General features: G+C 43.9%; 1 protein-coding gene across 4 annotated transcripts in view; it reads left to right on the top strand.

Moving 5' to 3' along the window:
- The window catches only part of UIMC1 (ubiquitin interaction motif containing 1), a 103,617-nt gene that overhangs the window by 49,353 nt on the left and 39,257 nt on the right, over window positions 1–15,007 (top strand). For all 4 annotated transcript variants that reach the window (XR_014175086.1, XM_081949317.1, XM_081949316.1 and 1 more), the window contains one exon: window positions 9,470–9,534. Coding sequence is in view for 3 of the 4 variants with exons in the window: in XM_081949317.1 (XP_081805443.1) it covers window positions 9,470–9,534 (65 nt within the window). In the remaining variant the exon portion in view is untranslated. The remainder of the gene's footprint in view (window positions 1–9,469; window positions 9,535–15,007) is intronic.

Here is a 15,007-nt window from a genome sequence, read left to right as displayed (position 1 = left end):
ACCTATCAATCTTTCATGCTTCCTGTGTGTTTCTGCTTTGCGTTTTTGAGCAGTGCTTTCTTCTTTTCATTCATCGTGTTACATACAGGATAAAAAAAAAAATGAGGCACATCCAGGAAAACTTCATAATCTCTAGTTGTCGAAGTTTACGCAGTGAGGCCAGAAAATCCTGGGCTTCGTTTGCTGAAAATGATTTAAATATCTATGGAGTAGCCGCTAGGTGTCAGGTTTTCTCTCTTCAGGGGCAAGAGGCAGCTTTCGGTCATCACCGTGTCTTAAACCCATTGCTAGTCAGGTGAAATATTTATTGCTGTTATATTTTAAGTTTGTGTCAGCCTTTTTCAACCCTCATTTTTCATAATGACTTCGCTGCTAGGTCATTGTATAACTTTATCTTCTTCTGACTGAAGCTGAACCTTGTTGTTACTATTTTCAAGTATATTTGATTGTTTACCCTGGTGATGGAAAGATGTTTTGTGATATTTATATTCTAACTTATAATATTGAACACTCTGAGGAAAATTTGTCACGTCTGCATATTCTTTTAGAAGTAGAAGAACGGTACAGGTTGTGCTTTAAGTCTCACAGGCTTGGATCCAAAGTAGTTATATTTAAACAACCTTAAAGGTGACCTGCAAAGAGAAACACTTGGCTTTGTGCCCAATTTCTTCACTCATTTATGATAAGCTGGCAATGACCTGGATGGTTTAAGGTCAAACCTTCTCTGTTCTCTTGTTGGAACCTCTGACCATATTTAATTTGGAATGTATTTTGGCAAATGAAATGCACAGAAAGCCACCATCACTGCTGAATTCTTGAGCTTTTTATGCAGCTCAAGTTGGGGAATAATGATCTTGACATTTAAAATTGCTTTAGGACCCCAAGAGACAAATGGCATAATTGGGGAAACTTGAAAATACAATTAGAATGCAAAAAGCTTAAGTCCTCACTTGTAAATAGACATAAAAGGACTTTATAATAGTAGAACAGAGAAGTAAAAGCGGGATGGCAGCCAAGTCTCACAATATGCTTCGTGACAGGTAATTTTTAACATTGCTTTTCTTTCTTCCACATGAAATAGAACATGGAGGCGGTGGGCAGATAATTCAAAGGCTACTTTCCATGTTTTAAGCTTCATTTGAGCATCGTATTTTTCTTTGTCGTAATTACCTACCAGCATACTTTGTCACAGTTTCAGTGCCCTTTGTGTTGACTGTAGTGGAAGCACTAATGTATTTAAAGTGCCAACATGTCTCCTTAGTTGTTCAGTCCAAGCAGATGCTATCAGCCAGCTGCTTGGTTGAGTCACTTGTTGCTATTACAAGATAGCTGAATAAGTTGTAAATGTAAAATCTGCAAGGTGCTTTTTCCGGATGGTTTGCATTTGTGGCGGGCCTTTTTAACTATGCAACTTGCATTTGCTCACTTGCAAAATGGTTAATGAAGGCAACAGCTACAGTTTGTTCAGGTCTTCCCTAGTGATTGTTTGCTCACTGTGATACACGAAATGCTGTTAAAATGGTTAAAGTGCTTGAGTGACTCTTTTAAGCTCCATATGTTCTTCAGGAAGAAGCAGATACTTCTGTTGACACAGGTGAACATTTTTCTTATTTGTTGTCCAGACTTAGAGTGAAACAAGATGTTGCAGCAGATGTGGATTTCTGCTGAAAATAGCATTGCTATGAAACTGTTGTGAGTACTCCAACCATGCTAATTCCCCCATCTCTCCTCCATTTTAGGAGCAGCTGCTTGGGATTCAATCAATCAATCAGAATAGAGCTGGTAAAAACCTTGGAGGTCTTCTAGTCCAACCCCCTGCTATACCATTTCAGACAAGAGACTGTCCAGTCTCTTCTTTAAAAACTTTCAACAATGAAGCACCACAACTTCTGATGGCAACTGTTCCACTGGTTAATTGTTCTCACTGTTAGGAAGTTTCTCCTTAATCTCAGATTGCTTCTCTCCTCGATTAGTTTCCATCCATTGTTTCATATGCTGCCCTCTGTGCTTTGGAAAAAGGGTGTTGGTACTTACCTGATACGCCTCTTCTAATAGAATGGAGATAGCATCCATATATGGGTTAACACTATCCGTTCTCTGATTGGACTGAGTCTGATTACTAATTAATTAACCACCTATATAACCCATCCCTGTGAGTGATTCCACCCAGCATACGACAAAGAACAAAGAAACCGACTCCACGTGTTATCCAAACTTCAACTTTAGTAAACCATTCAGTGCAAATGCGAACCATAAATTCAATAAAAAATGACATAACCAACTGAGCAATCATCTCCCCAGGTAACTATGGAAAACAGTCTCCATATAGGGCGGGGCTGGATGCTACCTCCACTCTATTAGAAGAGGCGTATCAGGTAAGTACCAACACCCTTTCTCAATAGAGATGGAGATAGCATCCATGTATGGGACATACCCAAGCTAGTCCCCTTTGGGAGGGAGGAGACTGTTGGTCTACCTGTCAGCATGCACTACCTGTAGAACTCTGCGGCCAAAGGCCACATCTGCCGAAGCAAATTTATCTAGCCTATAATTCTGAACAAAGGGCAAGGGGGTCGCCCACGCCGCCTCCTGCAGATCTCTTTCAGGGAAGCCTGGGTATTCCACGCCACAGTGGTGGCAGAACTCCTGGTGGAATTGGCCGTAATCCCCTGCGGAACTGCTCTTCATTGGAAGAATAGGCCGTGGCGATACATTTTCTAACCCACCTGCCTATGGTAATGACTGATACCTTCTGCCCCAGGGAGGAAGGTTGGAAAGAGACAAAGAGACGTTCCATCCTCCTCAAATCTGATGTCCACTGGATATAGGTTTGGAGGGCCCCCCAGACATCTAGCATGTGCCACTGCTCCTCTAATGGCCTCGATGGCGATGGACAAAAGTCCGGTAATATAATCTCCTGTGCCTGATGGAACCACGTATTGACCTTGGGGCGAAATGAAGGGTCCAGCCTGAGTACCACCCTATCCTCATAAAAGGTACAAAATCCCTCTCTAATTGATAGTGCCTGGATCTCTGATATCCTCTGAGCAGAGGTGATGGCAACTAAGAACGATACTTTCAGGGAAAGAAATTGAAGAGAGACAATACAGAGGGGCTCAAATGGAGGCTTTGTGAGGGCGGTGAGAACCTTTGACAAGTCCCATGTGGGGCATCTGTGCACTACAGGTGGCCTTAGGTTAGAGGCCCTTTTTAAAAACCTCCTAACCGACGGGTGATGAAATAATGACTGACCCCCTCCCCAGACAACATGGTGGACAAGGCTGCCACCTGCCACCTAAGAGTATTGGGTGATAACCCCTTGACAAGACTGTCCTGGAGAAACTCCAGGACCTGGGGAACCGAGGCTGAAATAGGTGTTATCCTATCAGAGCACCATTCACAAAATATTCACCAGGTAGTGTTATAAATGCGATCCTTGGAGGGTCGCCTGGATGCCTGTATAGTGTCTATGACTCTAGCTGAAAATCTGTCAAACGTCAGACTATCCCGCTCAAGCCCCAGGTGGTCAACTGGAGCCATTGGGGGTCCAGGTGCTCCAGCAACCCTTGGCTGAGGGACACCTTGTCTGGCTAGATTCTCCAGGACCTCTCCACAGACAATGTCTGGAGATCTGCAAACCATGGCTGGCACGGCCAATGTGGGGCAACTAGTATGATCTCTGCCCTGGATGAAATGATCTTGTGCATGACCCTGGACAAAAGTGGAAACGGTGGGAAGGCATATAGTAGCCCCTGAGGCCAGGGCCAGCAGAGGGTGTCCGTCCCTTCTGCACCTGCCGCGGGAAACCTCGTGAGGAACCGGGGCAGTTGAGTATTGGCTGGAGAGGCAAATAGGTCCATAATCAGAACCCTGAACCATCACATAATCCCCTGGAAAAGAGAAGGATGTAATCTCCACTCTGCCTGATATAGGGTTGAGCGGCTGAGCCAGTCTGTCCTCGCATTGTCCACCCCTGAAATGTGCTCAGCGGTGAGGGACAGGAGGTTAATCTCCACCAAGCTACCCAGCTCGTCCGTCTCCCCCATTAGTTCTCTCGACCTGGTGCCCCCCTGTCTGTTCACATGGGCCTTGGCTGTAATGTTATCAGTCAGAACCAATACATGGGTCCCCCTGATCTACGAAGTCTACGAAGTGGAGGAGGGCAAGACAGATGGCTCTGAGTTCAAGGAGGTTAATACTCAAGGTACCCACCTCATCCGATCACCTGCCTTGTGCAAAATGTGCGTCAAGGTTGGCACCCCAACCTCGGAGACTCACGTCAGTTGTGATCGTGACCCTGTCCTCCACCCCAAACTGACACCCTTTGGTGATCGCAGGGGACCTCCACCAACGTAAGGAGCGCCGCACCTCGTCAGGCAAGGTGACTCTAGCCAGGAAAGTGCTTCTCCATTCCTTTTGGAAGGGCAGCAGGAACCATTGTAATTCCCTGGTGTTTAGTCTGGCCCAAGGGACAATCGAAATGGCTGAAACCATCTTCCCCAGTAATTTAGACAAGGTAGCTAGCGATACCTTCCTTTCCCTCTCCACCTGAGACACTAGTTGGCAGAGACTGTTTTGTCTCTCCTCAGAGAGGAACAACTGGGTCACCTCAGTGTCAATCCAAGCTCCCAGGTGTAAAATACGAGTGGTGGGTGCAAAGTGACTCTTGGTCCTGTTGATGGAAAGATTGGAGGATCTGAACAGTGGGATTGGAGGATCTGAACAGTGGTGTCGAGGTCCCTCGTGGCCCCATCCCTGTAGTGTGACAATAGCAAGATGTCATCCAGATAAGCCATAATCCTGATGGGCACTGTTCTCAAATAGGCTGTCAGGGCGGCCAACACCTTAGTGCCCATCAGGATTATGTCTTATCTTCCTGGGACCGGGCAGTGTAGTATTAGAGTGAAGGGCTGAAATCGGGGCATCCACCGTGGGCCACAGCAACAGTTTGTCAAGGTCCTCTGCCATGTTGTAAAAGCACCTATCAGAGCTGGAAAGGGCTGGGCCTGATGTTGGTGTAGCCCATTGTCTCTGGGCGGTGTCCATAAACAACTGGGGAGCAGGGGTAGTGTCTGACTCCAGCTTATGCTCAGTAAACCAGGTTGAGGGAGCCTCCACCTGCCCTCCAATATTGGCTGCAGTGATTGCCTTGGAAAGCAGATGTTTGAACAGCACCGACGGAAAGAGGCCTAAGGCAACATGCTTGTCGGGGCTGCCCCCTCTTCCTCAGATAGTTCGGCCTCGCTGATCTCCCCTTCCTCCAAGACCGGGGAGCATCTGCGATGGGGGTGTTGAGGCGATTGGTCTGCCTCCAGGCTGGGAACAAGATCATTGTGGATGCGAGCCAGGGTGGCCGGTGGGGGTGTTGGCTGCACTCGCTGTTGCTGCAATCCAGCCGCAATCCCCTGCTTAATGGGCTCCACAATGATGGATTGGTAATCTAGCGGCATGGCGAGGGTTGGGTACTCAGGGCGTAGGCTAGCAGCCGTGGGTGTAAATGTGGCCTCCACATGTCTGCTAGGTAGGCGAGGCTCCATAGGGGCTGGTTGTGGTACAGATTGCCCCGAGAGCCCTGAAGTATTGATAGGCAGCATCGGGCTAAATGGGCCAGGGCCAGGATCCAACTGCAGTGGATGACTGTGGCCTGATCTGGAAGTGGAGGAATGGCAAGGAGGCCTGGTCTTGGCCTGGGGAGTAGTGTCTACAGATTAGAGGTCTTTTTAGACTTGGAGCCCTTGCTGGATGATTTAGAGTCCTTAGAGCTCTTATCATGTGGCTTGGTTGTACTGCTGCCCTGGGACAAGGAAGGCAAGGCCGGTGGATCGGGCCCTCCAGCTATCACCAGCAAACCTCCCTGACCCTCTGTCTCCATGCCAGGGAGATGGTCTGCCATGCTGCTGTCTGCCATTAGAACGACCGTTATATTCAAAATGGCAACTGCAGCAAATTTTCCCCTTCAAAATGGCTGCCGGTGCTCTTTTTTAGCTTCTGTGAGCCTCAGGCCAAAGAGGCTGTGCGCGCCTTTTATCGCCGCCTGCTCCTTTCCTGGTGCTGTGGCGGTTCTTTCAGGCGACCCGGCTGGGAGACGCCGGGGGCAATGCTGTTAAGTGCCCTGCAGCCATGCAAATCATGCTGCACAATTGGCGGCACACAGCAGGTGGGGGATTCTGTCCCGGGGATCGCAGCATACAAAATGAATAACCAGGACTGGCTTGTCAGCGCGCGTCCCCCCACCCCTCGCACCTGCGGCTCGTGGCTGGGTAGGATTGCCTCAATGAGCCTCTCCCGGAGAGCCCCAAGGCTCCTGCTGGCCAATTCGTTTGGCTCTGATGTCACCAGCCCACTCTTTTTCTTCCACAATTACTTACAGTAAAATTTGATATTCAATAAAGAGAAATTCGTTGTTAATAAGCTCAAATACTGGAAATGCTGGATAAGACGACAGAGTGGACTGAGTCGGAAGCTGGGTGGAGTCACTCATGGGGACGGGTTATAGAGGTGGTTAATTAATTAGTAATCAGACTCAATCTAATCAGAGAATGGACAGTGTTAACTCATACATGGATGCTATCTCCATCTCTATTGAGAATAAGTTGACCCCCTGTTTCTCTTTGTGGCAGCCTGTCAAATACTAGAATATGTCTCCCCTAGTCCTTCTGTTCTCTAGACTAGCCAAACCTAAATCCTGTAACTGTTCTTCATACATTTTAGTCTCCAGACCTTTAATCATCTGGATTGAGGACAATTATTTCAGAGAGAGAGGGGATGCTTTGGTATGGGGATAAGAGGTTTCAAATCCATCTACGTTAACATTAGGAATTATTATGTCTCTTTCTTGCTAAGGAAGCAATTCAGTTTCTTAGTTTATTTTCTGGGATTGGTTTGAACAAACATTAATCTTTCTGAATCTGAATAAGCACTTTCTTTTTAAAAAGGGAACTGAGAAATATACATTTGAGGTTGGTCATTTGTATTGTATTTTAGACATCTGCTCTACAGTCTTAAGACTATAAGAGGAGGTTCTTTGCAAAGGGCAATGGAAAAGCCAGTTTGATGTAGAGGCCTAATCCCATCATAGGCATGCAGTCAACTGGGTGACTTGTGGCCAATCATTTTCTCTTCCAGCCCTAGGATGGAGGAAAGGCAGAACTATTTTCCAAAAGGTTTCAAATACGTTACCTGATGGCACATACACATTGGAAAAGTATATTTGTTGGGTCTGCTCAGGGTCCTAGGGCAGGGATGGCGAACCTTTTTTGGCTCCAGTGCCAAAAGCGGGGGGAGCGCAGGGGGGGTAGTGCACGAGCTTGCCATACCCATAATGCTATGTTCGTGACACACACACCCTGCGCGCATGCACGTGCAACCAGCAACCACCACCCCCGCTTTGGTCGCAGTTTTTTCACCCTCCCCAGGATCCAGAGGCTTTCTAGGAGCCTGGGCAGGGCGAAAACAGCCTCCCCTGCCTCCCCAGACGCCCTCCGGAGGCCTCAGGAGCTTCCCTGAAGGCTCTGGAGGGCAAAAAATGGACCTATGGAGAACCCGGAAGTTCGGGAATTGTGACTTCTGGTTTGTCTGTAGGGGCAATTTTCAACCTCCGGAGCGTTCAGGGGCCTTCAGGAGGCTTCCCTGAAGGCCCCGGAGGGCAAAAACCAGCCCTACGAGCAAACTAGAAGTGACTTCAAGGAAGCCTCTGGAGGACAAAAAAAAAATGGCCTCAAAAGTAGGCTGAAGTCAGCTGGCCAGCGTGCGCATGCGTGCTGGCCAGCTGACAGGGCAGCGCCTCGCCTGCCCTAACAAATGGCTCATTTGCCTTTCCCCCTTAAGTAGTGTTTTCAGGTTTTTCTCATAGTATTGACTCTGCTTTTGAAAGATAGTAGGAAAGAGACTGTGTATAGTATCTGTCCTCACTTATAGTTAGGGTCATGTTCTTCCCCAAAAATAGATAACTCACAGTATGTTTGCATAGATTGATAAAAAAATATGAGGCATAGGAAGAAGAAAGAAAGGAAAATGTAAATGGGGGCAAGAGTGGGGAGGTTGGAAAAAGAGAAAGGAAAAACATAGGCACAAATTTAGCAGAATAAGGTTAAAGAATTAAGGTGTGTGACAGTTGTCAGGCTAGAGATTCTAGCTTTCTATTATTCTCAGATTTTTTTCTTATTCTTTTAAATCCAAAAGCTTTGTGTGTAGAAAAACACAGATAAGTAAATATTTAGCACCTGGCCCTGGAAGAATTCTCAAATCCAGAAAGCCACTTCATTTAAAATTTGTATAGTAAAACATATTTACATTTCAGAATATGTATTTAGTACAATTAATGTTTCACTAATGTCTGTAGATGTGAAATGATAATCCATTTGTCAACTTTATGTCCAACTGATTAATTCTGATGTGGACTTCATTTTTCAGGGTATATTTACTCACAAAACATTTTGCAAGATTGTATTTCTGTTTTAGAAAATAATGTGATGCATTCAGTGTCTGAAATGTATTAATATTCTTCAGATTGGTTCTTTTTCAGAGTTAGCTTCTATAACACTCTCGCTTCTGAATTTAACTTTTGAGTTTAGGTATCATGAGAACAAGCTTTTATTACGATTATTCATTTTATGTCAACTTGTCCAACAGAGCATGCCTTCTTTGCTACAATTCTTGGCTTGCATTGCTTTCTGTTTTTGTCCTAATTGTTATAGCAGACCTTCTTCACGAGAGATTAGTTATGGGAAATTAGTTATGGTGGTAGTTTCTTCTAGCTTTTTTGAGTACTCTGTAGCGATTTGATTTGAAGGGGACCTCTTTAATACACACCTAGGGGAATAAGAATGTATGGACCTCCTGCCATAATTCCCAGAAAAAGAGCCAGCTTCTTTAAGGAGTTGCGAGCAAGTATTAGATGACCCCTTCCTTTTGGAATCTGCTCTCACTTTTATGATTTTGAAATCAGGTGATCTTTGGATCTCTTTAGATGTGTAATACAGGTAGCCCTCAACTTACGATCTCAATTGAGCCCCAGGTTTCTGTTGCTAAGCAAGGTATTTGTTTAGTGAATTTTGCCCCGTTTCACAACATTTCTTGCCACAGTTGTCAGGTGAATCACTGCAGTTGTTAAGTTAGTAACATGGTTGTTAAGTGAATCTGGCTTTTCCATTTAATTGCTTGTCAGAAGGTCACAACAGATGAACACACGACCCTGGGACACTGCAGCCATTGTCAGTATGAGTCAGTTATGAATCAGTTGCCAAGCATCTGAATTTTGATCATGTGACCCTGGAGAGGCTGCAAGGGTTGTAAGTGTGAAAAATGATCGTCCATTACTTTTTTCTGTTCTAACTTCAAACTGTCACTGAAATGAAGAGTTGTTCTGTTCCGTTGTTCTAACAGTTGTTATAAGTCAAGGACTACCTGTAATATAGTTGATACTATAATGTATCGTCAAATAATAATTATAATTTCTTCTTCTTCTTAGTCTTCTCAAGTGCTGTTTGCAGACGATATGCTTGAAGAAAGGGAGCCTGTACAGATTACACAAAGGTAAGGAGATATATTTCATCACTGTTGACTTTGTAAAAGACAAATTACCTTGGTTCATGGCTTCTGAGGAAGCTGCAGCCCAGAAAGTCTGTCTTGTACCTTTAAGTATTTCAGAGTGCAGACTATATTAAGTATTAGGTTAAAGATGTGGTAGTTGTACACAGGGATGTCATTTTTGTTTGCATGGTGATGAAATATGATAGACAATTTCTTGTCCTGTTGTCTGAAAATTGTATACAGCTAGTCCTCGACTTCAAACCGATCCTTTAGTGACCATTCGGAGTTATGGCACTGAAAAAAGTGACTTAGGACCGGTCCTTGCACTTATAACTCTCAGAGTGTCCCAACAGTCATGTGATCATGATTTGGGGGCTTAGTCTTGTGTTTATGATTGCAGTATTATGTGATCACCATTTGCGACCTTCCTGGACAATCCAATAATCATAAGTCAATTGGGGAGGGGGGGGGGTTAGTCAGATACACTTAATAATCATGTAATTTGCTTAATGACTGTGGCAGAAAAGGTTGCAAAATCGGCCTCCGTCACATGATGACTCACATAATGAGCTTATTGTGTAGTGGTAGAAGTTCTGGTCCCAATTGTAGTCCTAAATTGACAAATACTTTTACATTATTCTTACAGGTATCCTTCAACTTACAATCACTATTGTGATCGTATTTTCTAGCCTCTATTGATTCATCTTTAAACGGTGCAGTCTTTAAGTGAATCACTGTAGGCATAAGTGAGACATTGATTGTGACTTGCGACCTGTCCTGCCAGCTTCTCCATTGACTTTGCTTGTCTGAAGCCATCTGGGAAGGTCGCAACTGGCGATCACATGACCCCAGGATGCTATGACTGTCATAAATGTGTGATGGGTACCAGGTGGCTGACTGCATCATGTGATCTGTGGTGGTCATAAGTGCGAGGGCTTTAAGTAGCTTTTTTCAGTGCTGTTGAACTTAAAACAGTCACTAAATGAATGGTTATTAAGCAAAACTACCTGTATTGCACGTATGATCCAGCAGAAGAGAATAGCCATCAGAAATGTGTCCCATTCTTTAAAATATAAAGGAAGAAGTATCCAATTCAACAAAGATTTTTCATAAGTACAGCTCCTGGCCAAAAAATGTGATGATTTAATTTGATATAGGTGCTCATAGCAGGAGGCTTTCGGGAATAGCGACAGCAATAAATTCAGAGTCCATGTGTTGGCATGGTGATTGTGTGTGTGCGTGCACACAGGTGCATGAGTTGAAATGGAAAGAATAGAAGAAGAATCTAAGAAAATCCATCCTAATAGTGACAATATTTGTTTCGTTGAGACAACAATGTTGTTGGAAGTCCAATTAAAGTACGAGCGAGTGATACATGTAATTTGGAAGCTTCAAACTCAGTTTCCTTCAGAAAATGAAACAGAAGGATTGGGAGCTGTTTACTTTTTATATTTGGGTGACTGCTACATAGCTTCTTTAGCGGGAATAGCAAAATGACCATTTCTAGGATATATTTTTGGAAGTCTGCTTCTTTGAAGCTTCTTAAAGCAAGAATGAAACGTGCAAGCTAGAACAGTTTTCCACCGAGATCAGAAAATGGAGGCCATTTGAAGAGATGGCACAGGTCAGGGAACGTTTCATGAAATAAATTCCCAGGAAAGTCCCAATATTTGTGCTCGATCAGACGCTTGCTGGGAAAAGTCACTTAATTCTCAGGTTAGTTTTCCCAGGTCTTATAATTAAGTGGCCTTGGCATGAGGCCACCAGTTTTTCACTGCCTGGTATCCTGTTTTCATTGATCTAACAACATTTTGGCTGAATGCAGTATGAGGGAGCAGACTAACTGATGTGATAACTCTTCCCACCTTGCAGCAAGTTGGGAATAATATGTACAGAGTTGCACAAGGAATTTGTTGGTTTGTCTTTTATATGAATGCTTTTGGGAGTGAGGTATTCAAGGATGGGTCAGTTTCCTTGTCATCATTACTGTCAGGAGGGACTGAAAGGGAAGAGCAAAGGAGGGGAACCATTATTTGGGAAGTATTCATTAGCTTGCATTTAATGGGAACAACCCTAATTCTGGGGTGGCATTTATCTAAATTACAAATGGTCATAATGCAAAGCCATCAGTCTCTTAAGACTTGTTCCGTTTTCCCAGAGTTTGAGTAAAGGATTAGTATCCTGCACATTTTTCAAGCCACAGCAGGGATGATGCAGTACAGTTTGCTTGCTAATCTGAGGTCCTGGGAACTTCATAATGCAGTCGGTGGCTGCCCTCATCAGACCTCTGGGATCAAGTCTGACCATTCCATGCTGTGACATCTAATTTCATCAGAAAGTTCATCTGCTGATAATAAGACCCAGGTATCTGGTGGCACTTTGAACATTTAGCTGACTTCTCTTTAAACATCTTTGCCAATTTCGCCGGCGCAAAGTGCCATCTATAAAACATACAAATTTTCTTTATATGCGGTTGACATTGTTAGTTTATAGTTCCTGTCCCACAATTTTTGCCATTTATCTAGTTCTGTGTAGCCAAAGTTTTTTGCTCATGCTATCATTGTCTCCTTCACTTGTTCATCTTCCAATTTGGTGAAAATGTAGCTATACATTTTCTTTATCAATCTTTCTTCTGACCGTATTAATATCTTACCTAATTTTGTTAATTCTTTATCGAAACCATATAATTTAACATCTTTCTCATATCTAGAATGTATCTGTATTTGTGAGTACCATGACATATCGATCCCTTGATAACTCAATTCTTGTTTAATTTTGAGCTCCCACTTTTCATTCAGAATATCTTTATATCTAACAATGTTTCCCATGTTAATAATGCTTGGGTGAATCAGTGCTTGCATTGTTGAAAGCCAAACTGGTATCCTCAAGTAGTGTTGCTCTCTGATTTTCAACCATACTAACAGTAGTGTGGTTCTAATGTAATGTCTTTGAAAGTAACCGTGTATTTTACTTTTCCCATACCACAAGAAAGCATGCCAACCCAATTGCAAATCATGTCCCCCCAAAGTCAATGGTCTTGTATGCCTCAATACAATCCATTCTTTCATCCATGTTAATACTGTGGCCTGATAATTCAATTCCCAATTTGGTAATCCAAAGCCCCCTCTATTTCTTGAATCCTGCAGCATTAGCATAAAACTAATTCTTGCTTTTTTCTCTCTTGCCAGATATATTTTAATATTATTTTAAGTTCCCCAAAGCATTTCCCCCCAATTTTATCGGAATTGTTTGAAATAAGTATAATAATCTCAGCAATATATTTATTCTCTTCATTAAGTTTTTTTTCTGTTTATCTGCCAGATTTTTCATTAAAATCTTAGTTTTCTCTTTATTTATTTTCAATCCTGCCACTTTGCCATGTTCTTCTTCTTTTTTATTAATTTAGTCCATGTTTTTTGTGGATCTTCCAGAATAAAAACTAAATCATCTGCAAATGCCTGTAATTTATATGTTTCCTTTTTTATTTCCATACCTTTTATCTCTGTATCTTGTCTAATATTTCTGTTTAATACTTCCAATGTCAATATAAATAGGAGGGGAGACAAGGGACATACCTTCTTTGATGCTAACCTTCTCAGTCATATCTCCATTTACATCACCTTTGCAGTTTGCTTATAAAATGTGACCTTAATCATACTAATAAATCTCTCCCCAGTTGTGCTCCCCAGCTCTTCTAGTTGTGCTAGCATAAATTGCTAGTTCACATTGTCAAATGCTTTTTTGCATCTAGGAAAATCAATGCCATTTGCTTCTCTGAGTGTGCGTCATAATACTTCAGTGTATTTAAAATATTTTCATATTGTCTTTAATTTGTCTCTTTTGTAAAAATTCATTTTGATCTGAATATATAAAAATATTGGACAAAAATACATACATGGCTGGAAAGATGATAAAACAGCACATTGATTTAAAAGCAGAAATATATTTTGGGAGCTGCCATCTTTCTATAAATCTTGGGGGGTGGAGTGGAGTGCTGGCTGTTTCAGTAAGTGGAATGATTGGTTGTGTGGTTGTATCATGATTGGCTGATTGGTGCTGGCTGTGTGTCCGTTGTTGTTTTGTGTTGTAATGGCCTGGGTGGTGGGTGGGGCTCGTTTGTTGACTGGCTGGTTTCCAGATGTCTAGTAGGCGGGAATCCTTAGAAACCAGGCCTATATATATTCATCTGTGCACATTAAATGCTGCCATCTGGCAAGTGGCCCTTTGCCAGCGGAGCCCTGTGCTGGACAGTGCACAGCACCCAAATAATAATAATAATAATAATAATAATAATAATAATAATAATAATAATATTTAATGCTTCTAGACCGCCCCCTCTCCCAAAAGGGACTCGGGGCGGTGTACAGTTCATACAAAATATAACAAGATACAATAAAATTAAATATGTACAGTTGATAGTTAACTTGGAGGAGGTTAAAATGCAGTTAAAAGAACTGTACAAAGCAATATATTATAAGTTAAACCCTTAAAAACAGATACAGTGAATTAAAAAATCCCTAAAATAACCAGATATAATACATTTGCCAGGAGGGACAGTTGAATTATGCCAGGCCTGCTAATCGGAACAGGTGGGTCTTCAGTTTTTGCCGGAAGGAGCGGAGGTCAGAAGTAGTTCTAATGTCGGGGGGGGGAGGTCATTCCAGAGGGTTGGGCCCATCACAGAGAAGGCCCTACTCCTTGGTGTCGCCCGCTGGCATTGCCTAGTGGACGGCACCAGGAGAAGTCCCTCCCTGTGTGAGCGAATTGGCCGCAGGGATGTATGTGGGAGGATGCGATCCCGCAAGTAACTAGGTCCCGTGCCATGGAGCGCTTTAAAGATGGTAGTCAGCACCTTGAAACGCACCCGGAAAACCACAGGCAGCCAGTGCAGCTCGCGCAGGAGCGGTGTTACGTGGGAGTACCTCGTACTCCCCATCACAGCCCGCGCGGCTGCGTTCTGAACTAACTGCAGTCTCCGGACGCGTCCCAAGGGCAGCCCCATGTAGAGAGCGTTGCAGTAATCCAGGCGGGACGTCACCAGCGCATGAGTGACCGTGCGTAGGGCATCCCGGTCCAGTAGGGGGCGCAATTGGCGCACCAGGCGAACCTGGTGGAACGCCCCCCTTGCCACGGCTGCCACATGGTCATCCATTGACAGCCGGGCATCAAGGAGGACGCCCAAATTGCGCGCCCGCTCCACAGGGGGCAATTGTTCGCCCCCTATGGCCAGCGATGGGGTCAGCTGGCTGAACCGAGGTGCCGGTAGCCACAGCCACTCAGTCTTGGAGGGGTTGAGTTTAAGTCTGTTGTCCCCCATCCAGACCCCGACGGCCTCCAAACACCGGGACATCACTTCGACAGTGATGTTTCAGTGAGTTTCAGTGAGTTTCAAATGCTCTTTGAGTCTTTAGCTTGTGGAATAATTTTGGAAATGGGTTCTCCCTCTGCTGTTTTTTGTGAACCCCTCAGTTTTGTC

Source organism: Natrix helvetica (genome assembly GCF_964273705.1).
Source record: "Natrix helvetica genome assembly, chromosome: 1".
NCBI classification, from domain to species: Eukaryota; Metazoa; Chordata; class Lepidosauria; order Squamata; family Natricidae; genus Natrix; species Natrix helvetica.
The sequence above is the reverse complement of the archived record's forward strand: the minus strand, read 5'-3'. Positions and strand labels throughout refer to the sequence as shown.